General features: G+C 36.6%; 2 protein-coding genes across 9 annotated transcripts in view; one reads left to right on the top strand and one right to left on the bottom strand.

The window, feature by feature from the left end:
• LOC106081057 (heterogeneous nuclear ribonucleoprotein L) overlaps positions 1-17,904 on the top strand; it is a 451,695-nt gene that overhangs the window by 295,479 nt on the left and 138,312 nt on the right. The window lies entirely within an intron of this gene.
• Positions 9,672-17,283, bottom strand: LOC131997684 (uncharacterized). 2 transcript variants are annotated; one of them, XM_059368912.1, is made up of 2 exons: positions 16,635-17,283; positions 9,672-10,507 (listed from the first exon to the last, which is right to left on the bottom strand). In XM_059368912.1, exons 1-2 carry the CDS (start codon positions 16,637-16,639, stop codon positions 10,057-10,059), a joined length of 456 nt encoding a protein of 151 aa, XP_059224895.1. In that variant the 5' UTR covers positions 16,640-17,283; the 3' UTR covers positions 9,672-10,056. The 2 variants fall into 2 exon arrangements, with proteins under 2 accessions (XP_059224895.1, XP_059224896.1); XM_059368913.1 differs by having other exon boundaries at positions 9,672-10,447; positions 16,635-17,277.

Below are 17,904 nucleotides of genomic sequence, written 5' to 3'. Positions count from 1 at the left end.
AAATTTCTTTCTTTTCGATTTTTTTTTTCAAAGTTTTTCCAGTGCTCTCCTTTTTTAGAATTTTAAATCTTTTTTGCTATACAAGAATATTGTTAGCAAATGTTCAATTGCATTCTCCAGGCTAACCGCGCAGCGGACAAACCACCATAGATTTTGTGGGTCAATTGGCATTGTTCAATGCAGGGGGACCGCAAGCTTCTGCCTGCCTGCCTGCATGCTTCCTGGCTTGAGGATGTGGCTTCGTTGTTATTGATAAACGTATGTGGGTGCTGGCATATGCATTCATGTGTAAACATTTGCCACAAATGAAATCCTTTCAACATGCTTCTGGTGTACATATGTGGGGGCGGCGGCTTACATATCAACATGCACAATATCTACTATTATTATTAAACAATGAATAGAAGATATTAAATGAAAAATACCAGCATGTACTCCATGCATTTCTAGTTTTTCCCCTTCTTTATATTCCTTTTCCTCCATGTCATATTCTTGGCAATAAGACATTAAGTAAAAAATTCTGGTATTCTTCTCTCTTAGTCCTCTTTTTTTGTATTCGCTTTGATTATTAATAAATTTGGTATTGGCGTTTTTCTTTTCATCCATGTATTGCAATTTGTTCAAGAACAGTGCTGCCGCTCTCGATATGATGAGCGACATCCTTTAAGGATTTTTTCTTTTTTTGCTGTCTAGCACATGCAGCAGCTGCATTGACTTGCACTGACTAGCTGATGCATTTCGATTCATTTTAAGGAATTATACCATTTTGTTGCTTCTGCTTTAGTCTTTTTTTAAGGGGACTCTTCCTTGGCATTGTGTTCTTGAGTTCTATATTGGAGTTTATGACAAAATTTGGCAACAGCTGTATGGACATGAATAGAGGCAACAATATAACAGTACCTACTATGTATCTGTTTTTTTGTGTTTTCTTATCTTGGGTGGTGGGACAGTTTTATTGTCATGGGGAATATCCTTAATGTCTTTGCTTCAAGAAAAATTAAGCAGCAAAAACTCACAACAGCAGCTTATACATGGCTTATCCTTGGGGAGGATATACGAAAAAAACAAAATTTTAAGCACAATCAAGGCAGATAATGTCTCCCTTGCTTAGACTTTTTGCCAAAATATATTCAATAAAGGCAAATGATAGATTTCCTAATTTTATTTTTTTCATTTTATTCATTTTATTGTCATTTTAAGAGGGAGATTAAACAGTTTGGGGATAAAAGAAAAAAAAAAAGAATAGAGGAATTCACATTTTGGATTATCATGCGGACAAAGGATGAAAAGCGGAAAGGGCAGAAATTATGTTTATTTAAATTTTGAAAAATAAAAAAATTTATCGAAAACAATTTTTTTGTTCTCCGCTTTTTATATCTGGTCACAACATTATTTCATTTTGTTGGTTTTTGCTTTTATTTCGAAAAGAAAATCAAAACAAAAACCCCTTTAATGAGTCTCGACAAGTGTGGTGTGCAAAAATGTATTATCCAAACTACAATGATCGCGATTCCGGCCTTACCAGGAGGCTCATCAGATTGTTATGCCACTAAGAGATTACAAGCTACCACCTACTCACTAATAAGTGAGCAGTGCAATGTCAGAAGTATGAAGCAGCAGATTTGGGATTAATATTCGGACAAAGGAAAATTTAGAAATTATGTTTAGTTCAATTTTGAAAAAAAAAAAATTGGAAAAATTTTTTGTTCTTCGCTGGTCACAACAATATTTCATTTTGTTATTTGATTTTCTTTCATCTCAGACCAATGTGTTTTGATTCTTGCTTCTATTTCGAAAAAAAAAATCAAAACAACAAACCCCTTTAAAGAGTCTCGACAAGTGTGGTGTGCAAAAATGTATTGGGCAAGTTACAATGATCGTGATTTCAGCCTTACCAGGAGGCTCATCAGATTGTTATGCCACAAAGAGATTACATACTACCACTCACTAATTAGTGAGCAGTGCAGTGTCAGAAACATGAACCCAATGAAACGTTGAGCCTTTTTCGTCAACTTGTTCTTATTCAATCCTTATTTCCGTTGACGAAGTCAAAAATCGATTGCATTCGTAGTCGAAGCTGAATTTAACATTTCGTGGTGTTCTGCACTTATGTTAGCTGCATTTGTGAGTGTTGAGAAGTCTTCAACCAATAGTTGATGGATCGAAGGGTCTTCTATTTTCCTTAGTTATTTGATGCACTTGATCCTATGAGACCGCAAGCGAACTTTATGAAATGAAACGCATGGTGTCACTTTCAATTCAAGTGGTTTATTACGAGGCCAATGGAACCTTGGTTTAAGTGAACTGTATTGACTTAGAACTTTACACTTTAAAGTGATACACTTAACTAACTTATTTCAATAAAGTAAAAAGGGAAAATTAAAGTAAATAAGAGCCGCTCTTCGCGAGAGGAAAGTAAATAAAAATTGGACCAAATCCATGGATGCTCTCCGTGAGCTTAGAAGTTGCAGATTTGGGCATTTCAATGCTGTTGAACTGGCTTCAACATACTACCGCGTCGAAATGGCATGTGAATGGGGTTTTTGGTGTTTCAAAGAGAGGAAAGTAAATAAAAATTGCATCGAATCCATGGATGCACTCCGTGAGCTTAGAAGTTGCAGATTTGGGCATTTCAATGCTGTTGAACCGGCTTCAACATACTACCGCGTCGAAATAGCATGCGAATGAGGTTCTTGGGGTTCTACCTGACACATGCGCAATCTGACCAGGAGCCGTGGATCACCCATCCGAAGGTAGTTGCCTGTGCTTTTGGCAGCATGGAGTTCTGTTTGATAAACGCAGGCTTCTTAAAGATCTCCCACCATTTGCTGCTTATTAGGATATCAATTTTGTCTTCGGAATGGAAATTTTCGTGGGGATGCCAAACGATTCCTTCAGTTCGAGAACGAAGTCGTATTTCGGTCTCAAACTATGGATCATGAATCTGCCGTAAGGTAATCCAGATAGATTGGTTTCTGCTTTAAATTCGGGGAATCTTCGAGCGGCGTCCCATAGAATGCACGAATGTTCTACTTCCGGCTTGATAAGGAGTGTCAAATATTCTTCAGCATCCATACTAACCGCCCATATAAACCGATCTCTAGATATTTCTCTCTTCAGCCTTTAGAGTGCGGAATTTTTTCCGATTTTGCTAAAATTTTGCACAATAACTTCTCTAATGACCTCCAACTTATGTGCCAAATATGGTGCAAAACCTGATATAGCTAGAGGGCGCAATTCTCTTAGGATTTGGCTGAAATTTTGTACTATGACATCTTCTATGATGTTTGATGGGTGCACCAAGGTCTTAAACCCCATATAGCTCCTATATTAACCGTTCTCCCAATTTTACTTCTTGAGCCTCTAGAGGACGTAATGTTTATCCGATTTTGCTGACATTTGGCACAATCACTGTAGCCATGACCTCCAAATGTGTCAAACATGAATCAATACATAACCTGATTAGCTTCCATTTGAACCGATTTCCCGATTTCAATTCTTGAGCCTCCTTCAGATTGGATATATCTGCCATATATATGCCCATTTCCTGATTTCACGTTTTAGATCCATTAAAGGTAAATTTATTGTGTCCCCACCTATGTACGGGTGTCCTTTAACCGCGAAAGCCGGGCATTGACATAGGAAATCCTCCAACGTCTCATCATCTGCCACACATGCCCTACAAATGCTGTGGGGAAGATGATGAGACATTAGAGCATTTCTTGGGCGTACGAAATGTGAACTTTTGACCGATTTCGCTGAAATTTGTTACAATGAATTGAATTTGCCTCTTACATATCCTTCAGTATGTTTGTATGCTTTACGAGTACGGCTAAAAACCCACCCTGTGCTTTGAATTTTTTTTTTAATTTGTTTTAAATCTTTTTTTAAAATTTTTTTTTTTTATTTAAATTTTTTTTTTATTTTTGAATTTTTGGCAAACAACAAAAACCCCTCCAACAGTCTCATCTATGTGGTGTGTTAAATTTATTGGGGCCGGGCTGCAATAACAGTGATTTCGGCCTTTGCCAAAGGGCTCATCAGATTGCTATGCCACCAATAGATCACATGCATCCACCTACTCACTCATTAGTGAAATAATTTTGTGGCCAAACAAAAGAAGCGCCAAACGAATGTATGCACGTCGAAAAATATGTAGCTGCAATATACTGATGTGAAAAGCTATTCTAAGTCAATCGCTGATTGACTGGATAAGTGGCTTTTGGTTTGTGTGTCTTTTTGAAGAGATGTTGGCTGTTGGTTTTAAATCTTTTTACTGCGCATAAGAAATCAGCCAAATCGGGTAAGAATTGCGCCCTCTATTGGCTCAAGAAGTCAATATACAAGATTGGTATATATGGCAGCTATATCAGGTTATGGACCGATTTGAGCCATACTTTGCACAATTGTTGGATGTTATAACGAAACACTTCATGCAAAATTTCAGCCAAATTGAATAAGAATTGCGCCCTCTAGTGGCTCAAGAAGTCAAAATCCAAGATCGGTTTATGTGGCAGCTTTATCATGTTAAGGACCGATTTAAACCATACTTGGCACAGTTGTTGGAAGTCATAATGAAACACTTCATGCAAAAACACTTCATAAAAATAGCGCCCTCTAGTGGCTCAAGAAGTTAAGATCCAAGATCTGTTTATATGGCACCTATATCAGATTATAGACGGTTTTGAACTTGACCTAGCACAGTTATTGGAAGTCAGGACAAAACACCTCATGCAAAATTTCAGTCAAATCGGATGCGAATTATGCCCTCTAGTGGCTCAAAAAGTCAAGGTCCCAGATCGGTTTATATGGCAGCTATATCAGGTTATGGATCGATTTGAAGCATACTAAGTACAGTTATCGGAAGTCATAAAAAACCCTTCATGCTAAATTCCTGCCAAATCGGATGATATTTGCGCCCTCTAGTGGCTCAAGACGTCAAGATCCCAGATCGGTTTATATGGCAGCTATATCAGGTTATGAACCGTTTAGAACCATACTTAGCACAGGTATTGGAAGTGATACAAGAACATGACGTACAATTTTTCAGCCAGATCAAATAAGAATTGCGCCCTCTAGTGGCTCAAGAAGTCAAATCGGGAGGTCGGTATATCAAAACATGAACTGATTTGACCAATTTAAATCCTAACCGACCCAATTATGTTAAGATTTTTATTTCTTATAAATATTCCTCACTCGTTTGAGGAAGTTAAATAAATAACCTTAAAGTGAGCATTTAATCTTAAATGGTTATTAAACAAGTCAAAACTCCACTGGATTCTGTATAAATTTTTCCTTTCCTTGTTTCAAACAGAATTTATGAAAATCCTATCAAAAAGTTAACCCTTAATTTGCAAGTATGCCTATTCTTCACCCTCTGTGAAGAGTTAACCCTTTCATGCTAAGTTGATTTCAAGTCCATGGCATATGGCTTGATTTTATGCTCTGCTCATGAGGCTTAATGAATTTTTGTTTTTTTTTTTGCATTTTGGAAAACCAAAATCCACTTTTATGATTTTTTCCTCCTTCAAAGTATTTGAGGAGAAATTATGTCCAAAAGCCATATGTCACGGCAGTTTCCATCAATTGCCTGCTTTAACATAGCAGATTATATGCCTCGTAAAATTTTAAAAGCTTTTCCTCTCTTTTTGGAGAGAGAGAGTGAAATGAAAACCATAAAGTGACATTTTAATTTTAAAACCCTAACAAAGTTGTAGATGGCTGCATAATCAAAGGAATAAAAAGTCCTTACACAAAAGTTGCTGATTATTTGCCTTAATTTTAAGTGGCTCTCGTCTTTATCTCAGAGCAAATAAACACATTAGGACATTGAACAGCAGCGGTAACGGAAACGGAAATGGCAAAAAATTAATTACTGTGAAATACCACAGGTCTTAATGGCATTGTCAACAACTTTTTTCCAGGCATAATAGCTGTGTGTGTGTGTGTGTTTTTTTTGTGCAATTGCAGAACATTTTCCAAAGTTATTCAATTAAAATTTTTGTATTTATCTTTGAATCACCCCCAGACCCAGAAAGAAATTATCTGCAATTATTTGTTTTTCAATGGGCCATGTCTACAAAGAAGTTGTAGAAGGAATGAAAGAGAATCCCTAAGGGAATGCTTACAAAAAAAAAAAGAAAAATAAAATTAAAAACAAAATTTCCCAATAAGTATGTACATAAAGAGGGTTGCCATACTCTGAGAAAAAAAATTAAAAAAAAAATTTTAACAAAGTTTTCTATAAATGTAAGAAATAAATTTTAAAACAATTTGGTGGGGCATCCAATTCAAGCAAATTCTATTTTGAAGCAATTGAGACAATTATTTTAAATTGTGAAAATTTAAAAAAAAAAATTCTATGATTGTCGAAAATTATTTATCTTAGTATAAAACAAGTAAAGGCGTGCTAAGCTCGAGAAGTAAAATAGGGAGATCAGTTTATATGGGAGTTGTATCAGGCTATAGACCGATTTTGACCATATTTGACAAGTATGTTGGCAGCTATATCAGGTTCTAGACCAATTTAAACCATATTTGGCACAACTGTTGAAAGTCATAACAAAACACTTCTTGCAAAATTTCAGCCAAATCAGAAATGAAGTGCGCCCTCTAGAGGCTCAAGAAGTCATGATCCCATATCGGTTTATATGACAGCTATATCAGGTTATAGACCGATTTAAACCATATTTGGCACAACCGTTGAAAGTCATAACAAAACACTTCTTGCAAAATTTCAGCCAAATCGGATGGGAATTGCGCCCTCTAGAGGCTCAAGAAGTCAAGATCCCAGATCGGGTTATATGGCAGCTATATAAGGTTATAGACCGTTTTAAACCATATTTAGCTCAACTGTTGAAAGTCATAACAAAAAACTTCTTGCAAAATTTCAGCCAAATCGGATGGAAATTGCGCCCTTTAGAGGCTCGAGAAGTCAAGATCCCAGATCGGTTTATATGACAGCTATATCAGGTTATGTACCGATTTGAACCACACTTAGCACAGTCATTGGAAATGATAACAAAACACCTCATGCTTAATTTCTGCCAGATCGGGTGAGTATGGCGCCCTCTAGTGGCTTAAGAAGTCAAGATCCAAGATCGGTTTATATGGCAGCTATATCAAAACATGAACCGATATGGACCATTTGCAGTCCCAACTGACCTACACTAATAAGAAGTATTTATGCAAAAGGGGGCTAGGTTTACTCCTTCGGAAGTTAGCGTGCTTTCGACGGACATGGCCAGATCGATTTAAAATGTCATGACATCCAAGAATATATACCTTAGGGGTCTCAGAGGAATATTTCGAGCAGTTACTAACAGAATGACGAAATTAGTATACCCCCATCCTAAGGTAAAGGGTGTAAAACATTGAATTTGTAAACATTTTGACAAAATTTGCTATACAATTTAAAATTTTGAAGTTTTTATCAGTTAAAATTAAAATTGACCAAAAAGGGTTGCCACCTTTTTTAATTTTTTTTTGTAATATTTTTAAAAAGTCAAATTTAAACGAAATTTTTAATAAAATATTCTGCCAATGTGAGAAAAGGGTTGCCACATTTTTGAAAAAAAATCCAATTTTTTTAAAAATCCGAATTTTACTAAAATTTTTAATTAAATATTCTGCTACTGTCGAAAAAGGGTTACCACTTTTTGGATTTTTTGGCATTTCCGAATTTCAATGAAATTTTTAATAAAATATTCTGCTACTGTCAAATAGTTTAACAGCATTTTCGCTGTGGAAGTTGGGTTGGGTTGGGTTTAAAAACATGTAATAAATTAAATCAAAATGAAAATTTTTCTGAAATTAAAAATTTATTTTGATAAAAATTTTGTGTTTTTTTGTTCGAAAATTTTAATTTTTTTAACTTTTTTGCAACTTAGTCCAAGGACTTTTCTCTTAATTTATTTTTTTTTAATTTTTTCTTAGAAAAATTTCATTAAGAATTTTGGGAATTTTTTTTTTTAAATTTTATTTTGAAACATTGTGGCAATTTTTTAAATTTTTGAAATTTTTACTAAAATTTTAAATTTTTATTTTTTAAAAAATTTGCTAAGCGGTCTTAGGAGAGAAAAAAGAAAATCATTAAATTTGAAACATTAAGATAAAAAGTTTTACATGAATACAAATTTTGAATATTTTATTAATGAATATATATTAAAGAAAAAGAGTTGCCACATATAAAAAAAAATTTCGAATTTTTTTAAAAATCCGTATTTTAATGAAATTTTCTATTAAATATTCTGCTATTATAAAAAAAGGGTTGCCACCTTTTTGAAAAAATTTTTTTTGGCAGTTTTCCTAAAAAGCCGAATTTTAATGAAATTTTTCATAAAATATTCTGCCACTGTCAAAAAAATGTAACAGCATTTCCGCTGACAAGGTGTATGGGCTTAAAAACATGCATCAAATTAAATAAAAATGTTGATTTTTCTAAAAACAATTTTTTTTTTATAAAACTTTTGTTTTTCTTTTTTCTAAAAATTTAATTTTGTTTTAATATTTTTGGCAACTTAGGTAACTTAGTCCAAGGACATTTCTCCTAACTTTTTTTTGTAATATTTTCTTAAAAAATTACATTAAAATTTTGGAATTTTTCTTAAAAATCCCAATTTTAATGCAAGTTTTAATAAAATATTCTGCCACTGTCAAACAAATTTAACAGAATTTCGCTGAGAAGGTTGTTGAGTTTAAAAAAATATGTCAATCTAAACAAAAATGTAAATTTTTCTAATATTAAAAATCTTTTATGATAATATTTTCGATTTTTTTTTTCGAAAAATTTCAGTTTTTTTCAAATCTTCTTGGCAACCCTGTAACTTGGGTCAGGGATATTTTTTCTAACATTTTTTTTTTTAATTTCTTCTTACAAAAATTATATTAAGAATTTTTACAAATCTTTGTGAACTAAAGTAATTACAGCATTGTAGGCCTTTCTCTTTTTCCACTTGTCTTAACACAACAAATGTGGTTTCTCGGTGAAAATTTCTTCAAGAAAAAAACCCCAACAATTTTCGGTTTTGTAAGAAATCCCAGCAATCAACAGTGTGTAAAACTCAAGGTTCTGCTGGCATTTAATTTGGCACATGCCATGACGAACCCAAGTTCGGACAGACAGAGAGTTTGCACAAAATTGCTGTCTTATTTTTTTGTGTTTTCTTTTTAATTTTGTTTGCAACCATTTTCCAAGTGTTGTGGAATATTTGTAGGCGTCTGGTTCTTCTTGCCTTGTGGTGGTTTGTGGCGAGACCTCTGCAGTGTAACACAGAAAATTTCTTTTAAAGAAATGAGAAAAACTCTAAAAGAAAATAATTTCCAATCTGATAAGTTGGGTGAATTGGATGTCAGAGTTAAGATCTTTTCAATAAAAGAAGGACCTGAAGTGTGGAAAAAATTCAAAATGGTGCGAGACACACACTGTTCAATATCAATAAGGGATTTTAGCTATTTGGGAGTAAATGAGCTGGGATTTGTGTCATTAATGTGGAGAAACTTTGCACATGGCAAATTCATACTACGGAGATGTAGTATATTTTTCGTTTTGTTTGAAAATTACTCCAAATTCACTATTTATATTTTTTATTTTATTTCAAATAAAATAAAAGCTTCAAGTTTATTGAGGAATGAATCACCTCACTTGCCTTTTAAATGAAAACCCGAGATGATTGAGTTCAAAATGGGATGATATGGTTGTCTTTTATTTAGAGGGGTGTATGGGATACAACTTACATTTTATGTAGATGATAAAAAGCTGCAGAGAACCAACCACTTGGATGTGATGCTGTAGTAAAAGGAGATCGAGACTTCTTCGTGGCAACACCAAGAAGCCTCGGCCTCCACTCAATACAACAACACACAAAGAGGATGGTTAACTTGTTGCCATACTATTAATTTGGAATACTGGGATGTTTCAACAGTGACTTAAAAACTATTACATGGTAATTCAAAATAAGGTAAGGTAAATTAGATAATCAATTCAAATAATTCAAAATAACATCAGAGGGAAACTACTTTCAACATCCTGCCCCCCTTGGCCGGAAAGGGCAACAATTATAGAGCGCGTTTGAGCTGGTTCAATATACGAAAAGCTTTCTCCAGGCACCGTTGAGATTTTTCTGAATTACTGTTATTACCATAACGTAGTCTAGAATTTGCTGAGTTATGACCACCTCTCTCGGCTGGACGCAATTGTGTAGTTGGACGTTGGCATTTGTTTTTTAGAACTCTTCTTCTGTCAGCTCGGCATCGTTCTGGTTGTAGTCTTTGTTGAATTGGTTCATGGAGTAGGGTGTGGTGTCCCCTTTCGCAACGTTGGCATAAATTAGTTGATGTGCACTGCGCTGTTTTATGCGAACGGGCCAAACAATTTAAGCAATACTTATGGCGAACAACAGCACGACGACGATCTTTGACCGCCATTTTTAAGAACTGTCTACAATATCTAAGAGGGTGATAATTTTTACAAATTAGGCATTGATGGATTCTGGAATTTCTTCTGTCCCTGTGGAAGACAAAATTTTGTGTGATGATATGAAATAATGATAATTTCAAATAGGTACGTCTTGACAGAAACGATTGTAAGGAATATTTAAGATTGAGGAGCATTATATGGTAAAATACACAATTTTACTATTGGTCTCCTTATGGTCCCAAGCTGAGTCCTTATATCAGCTACCCGGGCAAGACCGTCTGGTCCTAGATAAACTTTTGTAATGCGACCCAACCGCCATTCACACGGAGGCAAGGAGTCGTCTTTAATAAGGACGAACTGGTCTACGGATAAATTCTTTTGCAAACGCTGCCACTTGTATCTGCTTTGAAGTTCCTTAATGTACTCATCCTTCCACCTCCGAGCAAATTGGTGTTGGATAGATTTGAGTTTATCCCATTTGTCTACAATAGGAAATGTCTCGTCAGTAGCCTCCGGCATAGCAACCATAGGAGCACCTCGTAAAAAGTGACCTGGGGTCAAGGCTAATAATTCCAAAGGGTCGTCCGTCATCGGTGATAGGGGTCGAGAATTTAAGACCGCCTCGATTCGTACTAAAAGGGTGCAAAATTCCTCGAACGTGTATTTGGCATTCTGGGTTACTTTCCGAAAATGCATTTTAAAGGATTTCACCCCAGCTTCCCAAATTCCCCCCATATGTGGGGCATTGGGAGGAATAAAGGTCCACTGAAATCCATGTGTAGCGTACTTTTCAACAATATCCTTGGATATGGCTTTGAGAAAATGGACATATTGGAAATTAAATGCTCTCTCAGCCCCCACAAAATTAGTACCATTATCCGACATCAACTTTTGTGGCAGGCCTCGCCTTCCAACAAATCTTACAAAGGCAGCCCGAAATGAGGCAGATGAAAGGTCCGAGCAGAGTTCCAAATGGATGGATTTCGTACTTAGACAAATAAAAATGCAAACATAACCTTTAAGAAATGTAGCCTGTCGTAGTCGAGACACCTTTATTGGAAATGGTCCCGCGAAATCTAGACCTGTTATGGTGAACGGAGGGGAAAATTTGCTTCGTTCAATAGGCAATGCTGCCATGAACTGTGTTTGGAGGCGCTGTTTATATGCAATGCAAGTTTTGCATTGATGTATGCATTTCTTTATTGCTGATCTAAGCCTCGATACATAATATTCGCTTCGAATTGTCCTTATCATTAGGTTGTGTTCGGCGTGCATCAAAAAAATGTGAGTAAACTCGATTAATAAAGTGCAATATTTGGACTTTACGGGGACTATGATGGGATGGCGTTCGTTAAAGGCGAAATCTGAATTTGAGATTCTGCCTGAGGCTCTGAGTACCCCACATTTATCAATAAAAGGATTTAGAGAATATAAAGGACTTTTCTTGCTAATAGGTTTTGACGTCAAAAGTGAATGATATTCCTTGCCATAGTACTGCCTTTGGGCCAAAGTAATTAGCAAGTTTTTTGTTTCGGTGAATTCGGAATGTGTTATAATTTTGGAGTCTTGAGTGTGTTGTTGTCGTTTTTCTTTGTGGGAGTTATGCAAAAACCTTCGTACATAGCAAATTACTCGTATGGCGCGGTCCCACCTTGAAAATCTTTCTAAGGGATCTACAATTTCGTTCATATGGAAAACATTTATCTTTTTCTTTTCGGGCGGGTCAATATATGCAGGAAGAGACTTTGGCCATTCGTTTGGCGGCTCTATAAGCCATGTTGGACCCTTCCACCACAAGGAATTCTGCATGAGGTCCATAGTATTACAACCCCTAGAACCCACATCTGCTGGATTGTCTGCTGATCGAATGTGACGCCATGAAATGTTACCAATATTTCGAATAATTTCTGCTGTCCTATTAGCGACGTATGTCTTCCATGATGATGGCGGTTTTTCTAACCAGCCGAGGACAATCGATGAGTCACACCATAAGTAGAGGTCATAATTATTTATCGGGAGTTGAGACAGTACTTTTTTCACCAACCGAGAGAGAAGTAGAGCACCACACAATTCCAGTCTTGGTAGACTTACGGGTTCTAGCGGAGCCACTTTGGTTTTTGACACAAATAAATTAGATTCCGTTGATTGATTTCTTTGGACACGTAAATAGATAACCGCGCAATACGCCTTCTCAGACGCGTCACAGAAACCGTGAATCTGCGTAGAGACAAGGGGGGCAAACTTTACCCAGCGAGGAATATGTATGTTGGGTATTAGCTGTATGTTATCTACAAATTGATTCCACTTGAGCAGGGTATTGGGTTTGACGCTTTCATCCCACTTAGTTCCTTCCAACCAGAGATGTTGTAGGAGCATTTTTGACTGGATTATAATGGGCGAAATCCACCCCGCCGGGTCAAATATTTTTGCGACAGTGGACAGTATTTTTCTTTTTGTAATATCTAATTGTTTTTCTATGGGTTCTATTTTATATGAAAAACAATCTTTCAGCGCGTTCCACTGTATTCCAAGCGTTTTAGTACCGCTTGTTTCTGCGAACTTGAGAAAGTCACAATCTAAGAGTGATTCGTTGGGAACGGATTCCAGTATATCTTTGGTGTTTGCCGATATTTTTCTCAAATGAAATCCAGCAGATTCCAATACCGTAATGATTTGAGAGAGCACTTTTATAGCCGAATTTAAATCATGAGAGCCTGTCAGAATATCGTCTACGTATGTCTCATTTCTTAAAATATGTGCTGCCTGAGGAAAACGATCCTCAGAGTCTTTGGCAAGCTGTAATAATGTCCTGATGGCTAAATATGGTGCACAATTTACACCAAATGTCACCGTTCGGAGTGTGAAGTCTTGAATGGGATCGCATGGGTTCATCCGAAAGACGATTCGTTGAAAGGGAGTGTCTCCATCATGGACCAAGATCTGGCGATACATCTTTTCTATATCACCGCAAAAAACGTACTGATATAGCCGCCAATTAACGATCAGGGTCATGAGGTCCAGTTGTAGGGTTGGTCCAACTAATAAGATGTCATTTAAGGAGTTGCCTGAGTTACTTTTCCTTGAAGCATTGAAGACTACCCTTAGCTTAGTACTCCGACTGTCGGGCTTCATAACCGCATGGTGAGGCATATAATATGAGTGAAATGAACCTTGGGAAATTATTTCCTGAGATGATGTTGGTGTCATATGACCAAGTGTCAAATATTCGGCCAAAACATTTCGATAAGTTTCGGCAAACTCGGAATTTTTTTTCAAAGAATTTTCCATACCAATAAACTGGATGAGGGCTTTAGAACGAGAACACCCCAAAGGCATCTCCCGTGGAAACCCAGGTTTGAATGGAAGTTTAACCACATATCGGCCATCCTTATTCCTATACGTGGTCTTCAAATACAGAGATTCGCAGAACTCATCTTCTTTCGAAAAGGGAATCTTATTCGGTATCTCTTCCTGCTCCCAAAATCTTCTGAGTTGTGTACTAATGGCTTCGTCATCCATTTCAGAAATTCCAATGGAGAATGCCGAAACAGATTGACACTGAATAGGCCCGCTAATAATCCAACCGAATATTGTGGCTTGAGCAAGGAGAGATTCAGAAATCTTACGTAACCCGTTTATGAGAAGAGAGGGCATCACATCGCTGCCGAGGAGCAAGTCTACATTCCCAGGAGTGTAGAAATCAGGGTCTGCGAGTTCCAAACCCTCTATGCCACTAAAATTGGTTTGTGACTTGGCTATCTCGAAATTAGGTAAAAGCCTTGTGATTCTTGGGACAACTATCGCTCCCAAATTCACCTCAATCTCATGCTTCTCTGAATACAGAGTTAACGAACATATGGAATTAGAATTTGCCACAATTTCACCACCCATTCCATGGATCTGGAAATTCTTATTCTCAACCACAAGCTTTAATCGCTGCTGAAGAGTCTTCGAAACAAAAGAGCGCTCAGAGCCTTGATCAAGAAAAGCTCTTGCTTTTAACAAATCACCATTGTGCTTTATTTGGACAACAGCAGTAGGTAGCAAAGTGTTTCCTTTCCAAGAATTGTCAGCATTAGAAGTAAAGTGTGAAGCTGTTTCCAAAGTTACATTGCTGTGATGCGTATAAGAAGAATCCGGGGCTTCTTCTGGGGCCTGAGATTCGTCGCTAACCGGTGATTTTGGACTATAGCTTTTTTGATTAGAACTAGCTCCATTTCGGGTAAAATGCAGTAGTGAATGATGGTTCTTGTTACAAGTGTTGCATGTGAATTTGCTCTGACAGTTCTTCCGAGTATGAGTATAAGAGAGACAATTAATGCATATGTTATTTAAGGAGACAAATGTGCTTCGAGATTGTGGGTCAAGCTTTTTAAATTCTGGGCATTGTTTCAATGGGTGGTTAAGTTTGCATATCTTGCACGGGAAACTGGCTTCATCCTTGGTCACAGTAGTACTTTCCCTATGAATTTCTTTAGTTGCAGGTCGTGCATCTTGAATGCTATTCAAACGTTCCACCACTTCATACCTATGTGAGAGAAAGGTGTCCATTTGTTCCCATTCTGGAAGTTCCTTGTGAGATTTCAGGGACTGTTCCCACAGGGAGAGAGTTTCGTGGGGAAGTTTAGTGGAGCAAATGTAAATAAGTATAGGATCCCAGTCCTTTGTCGAGATATTCTGCGCCTTCAGAGCAGAGAGGCAGTCATTAATTGTGCTTCGCAAGTATTGAAGGGACTCACAACTTTCGGAAGTAATGGGAGGTAAATTTAGAAGAATTTTAAGTTGATTGTCCACTAATATCCTTTTATTTTCGTACCTCATACGCAAAGCCTCCCATGCTAAGCAAAAATTTTCACCGCAGAGCTTATACTTCTTCACAATCTCTCCTGCCTGCCCGCGACACTTGAGGCGGAGGTGATAAAGCTTTTGAACAGGCGGTAGTCTAGGGTGATCGACATATACCGCAGAGAACATGTCTCTAAATGCTGGCCATTCTTCGTAGCCTCCATAGAACAGCTCCGTGTCGCAGGGAGGTACCTTTATAGCTAAATCGGTAGCTGGAATGTCATTCGCTATAAAGGAGGAGCTTATAGGGGAAGCAACAAAAGTTTTCTGCAAGTCGAAGATATTCGCCTTACAATTATGAAAGGACTTCGTGCATGTGCTATATTTGCCTCGTGCCGCTTCCAATGACTTCTGGTCAAGGTCGCCCTTCTTATTGATAAGAAGTTCCTTATATGACCTTTGCACCTCTGACCATCGATGGTTCAAGTCATGCAAATTTACCTCAAGCATTGAGTCCGTAATTTCAGTCTTTGCAAGGTTATCAAATTCCGAACAAAATATTACCAAATCATCGGAATAAAATGTAAAATCCTCCATAATGGTTTGTGTCTTGGCTTAAAAGAGGAATATAAAACTCAGGTATTGTGAATTCAAACGGGGTTATCTCTTAAAACAAAGGGATTGTTTATCAATTGGGTCCAAAAAATACTGATTCAAACCAATACTGCGTGTATATTATCTTTACATTGCAATTAGAAGAAAACAGATTCCGCATGCAGGGGGCAATACAAGTTATTGTAGATGAATTTCATACCAGTTAAAACGTCCAGCATGTGTGCCAAAAATTAGTCTCTAGCGGCCTTTATAAGGGTTCTAATCGAGAATAGATTTATAAATTAGAATCAAATACTATTGCATAGTACAACTCCAGTTAACATAAATAACCAGCTTGTGCAAAAGGTGAAAAATTATATATGGTACCAAATGTGTGTTATTGTGAATCACTAATGTAGAAATAGTGTGGCGTACTTTAAGGATGATTCCAGTTTATTATTCCAGATTCCATTTAGAATAAATGGAGATCTGTGATTGTTCAAAGGTGGTTATTGTGTTGGGCATTTGCATTCAACAATTATTAGTCTAATCGGAATGTGTTGAGTTTCTCCTATATTGGCTTATAAACATGCAAAAAAAAAAAATTGATGACGCCTATTGTGAATGTTGGTGAAAATGTGTTAGGCTTTGATGGTGTGTCCAGAAATCTGTAGGCAAATGTAGTAAAACTATCATGAAACTAAATTCTACCGAAAGATGGTAGTTTTCGTTCGCCTGTATCTTTCTCGGAGGGAACTTGGATTGTTCAGCCGTAAGAAATGAGATGGTTCATATTTTTTCACTTATCTTTCTAGCTAAAAATTGGAATTGGACTTACATCATTAATCCAGCGGGACATCACCAAAGAAAATATACTGCTGACGAGGTGGTGCAGTTGAAAGGGTTTAGAAATTGGGTGTCCCTGTCTATTGACTTGGAGGAATGAGTCGGTGAGAACAATTTAGTTGTACAAGCCTTTCGAAATTTTGTCGCCTCCTCTTTTAAACAGGGATGTACATACATTTAGATAACGTGGTTCAGGCGAAGACTACGTATTTATGTACGTTCTGTATGTTTTCCAAAAGAAATATTGGATATTATTCACATTACTTTATGCGATGATGGGGCTTCCTGTAATTGGAAGTTACGATGCCGCCGCCTTTATTATCGATTAATTAATTTTGTGGTTTTGCTGAAGTGTACAGTTCCTGCAGAATGTGCCCGTTTCCAAGGTTGGTGGCCTTGAACCGTTACCTACACGTGTCAGGGCCTTGTAACTAAAAATTTCAGCAATTCTTCGCGTTCTCGTTGCGTGGGATGGAGAACAATAGCTTTCCACCGATTTCACGATCTTGAACTAACTTTCCGTTGTCTGATGAAAAATATTTAATAAAAACTTATAATTCTCCTTTCGGTCTTGGCACATGTAAAAAAACGACAGTTTGACATTTGTTACAGCGAGTTAGGGTTTCCGTGATACTAACAAAATGAACTTTTGAGGTATTTAACCATTAAGCTGTGTTCAATAAAGGTTCGAAGGACCATGTTCAATATCAATAAGGGATTTTAGCTATTTGGGAGTAAATGAGCTGGGATTTGTGTCATTAATGTGGAGAAACTTTGCACATGGCAAATTCATACTACGGAGATGTAGTATATTTTTCGTTTTGTTTGAAAATTACTCCAAATTCACTATTTATATTTTTTATTTTATTTCAAATAAAATAAAAGCTTCAAGTTTATTGAGGAATGAATCACCTCACTTGCCTTTTAAATGAAAACCCGAGATGATTGAGTTCAAAATGGGATGATATGGTTGTCTTTTATTTAGAGGGGTGTATGGGATACAACTTACATTTTATGTAGATGATAAAAAGCTGCAGAGAACCAACCACTTGGATGTGATGCTGTAGTAAAAGGAGATCGAGACTTCTTCGTGGCAACACCAAGAAGCCTCGGCCTCCACTCAATACAACAACACACAAAGAGGATGGTTAACTTGTTGCCATACTATTAATTTGGAATACTGGGATGTTTCAACAGTGACTTAAAAACTATTACATGGTAATTCAAAATAAGGTAAGGTAAATTAGATAATCAATTCAAAT

Source organism: Stomoxys calcitrans, chromosome 5 (assembly GCF_963082655.1).
Source record: "Stomoxys calcitrans chromosome 5, idStoCalc2.1, whole genome shotgun sequence".
NCBI lineage: Eukaryota > Metazoa > Arthropoda > Insecta > Diptera > Muscidae > Stomoxys > Stomoxys calcitrans.
This window is presented reverse-complemented; position numbering and strand designations above follow the sequence as displayed.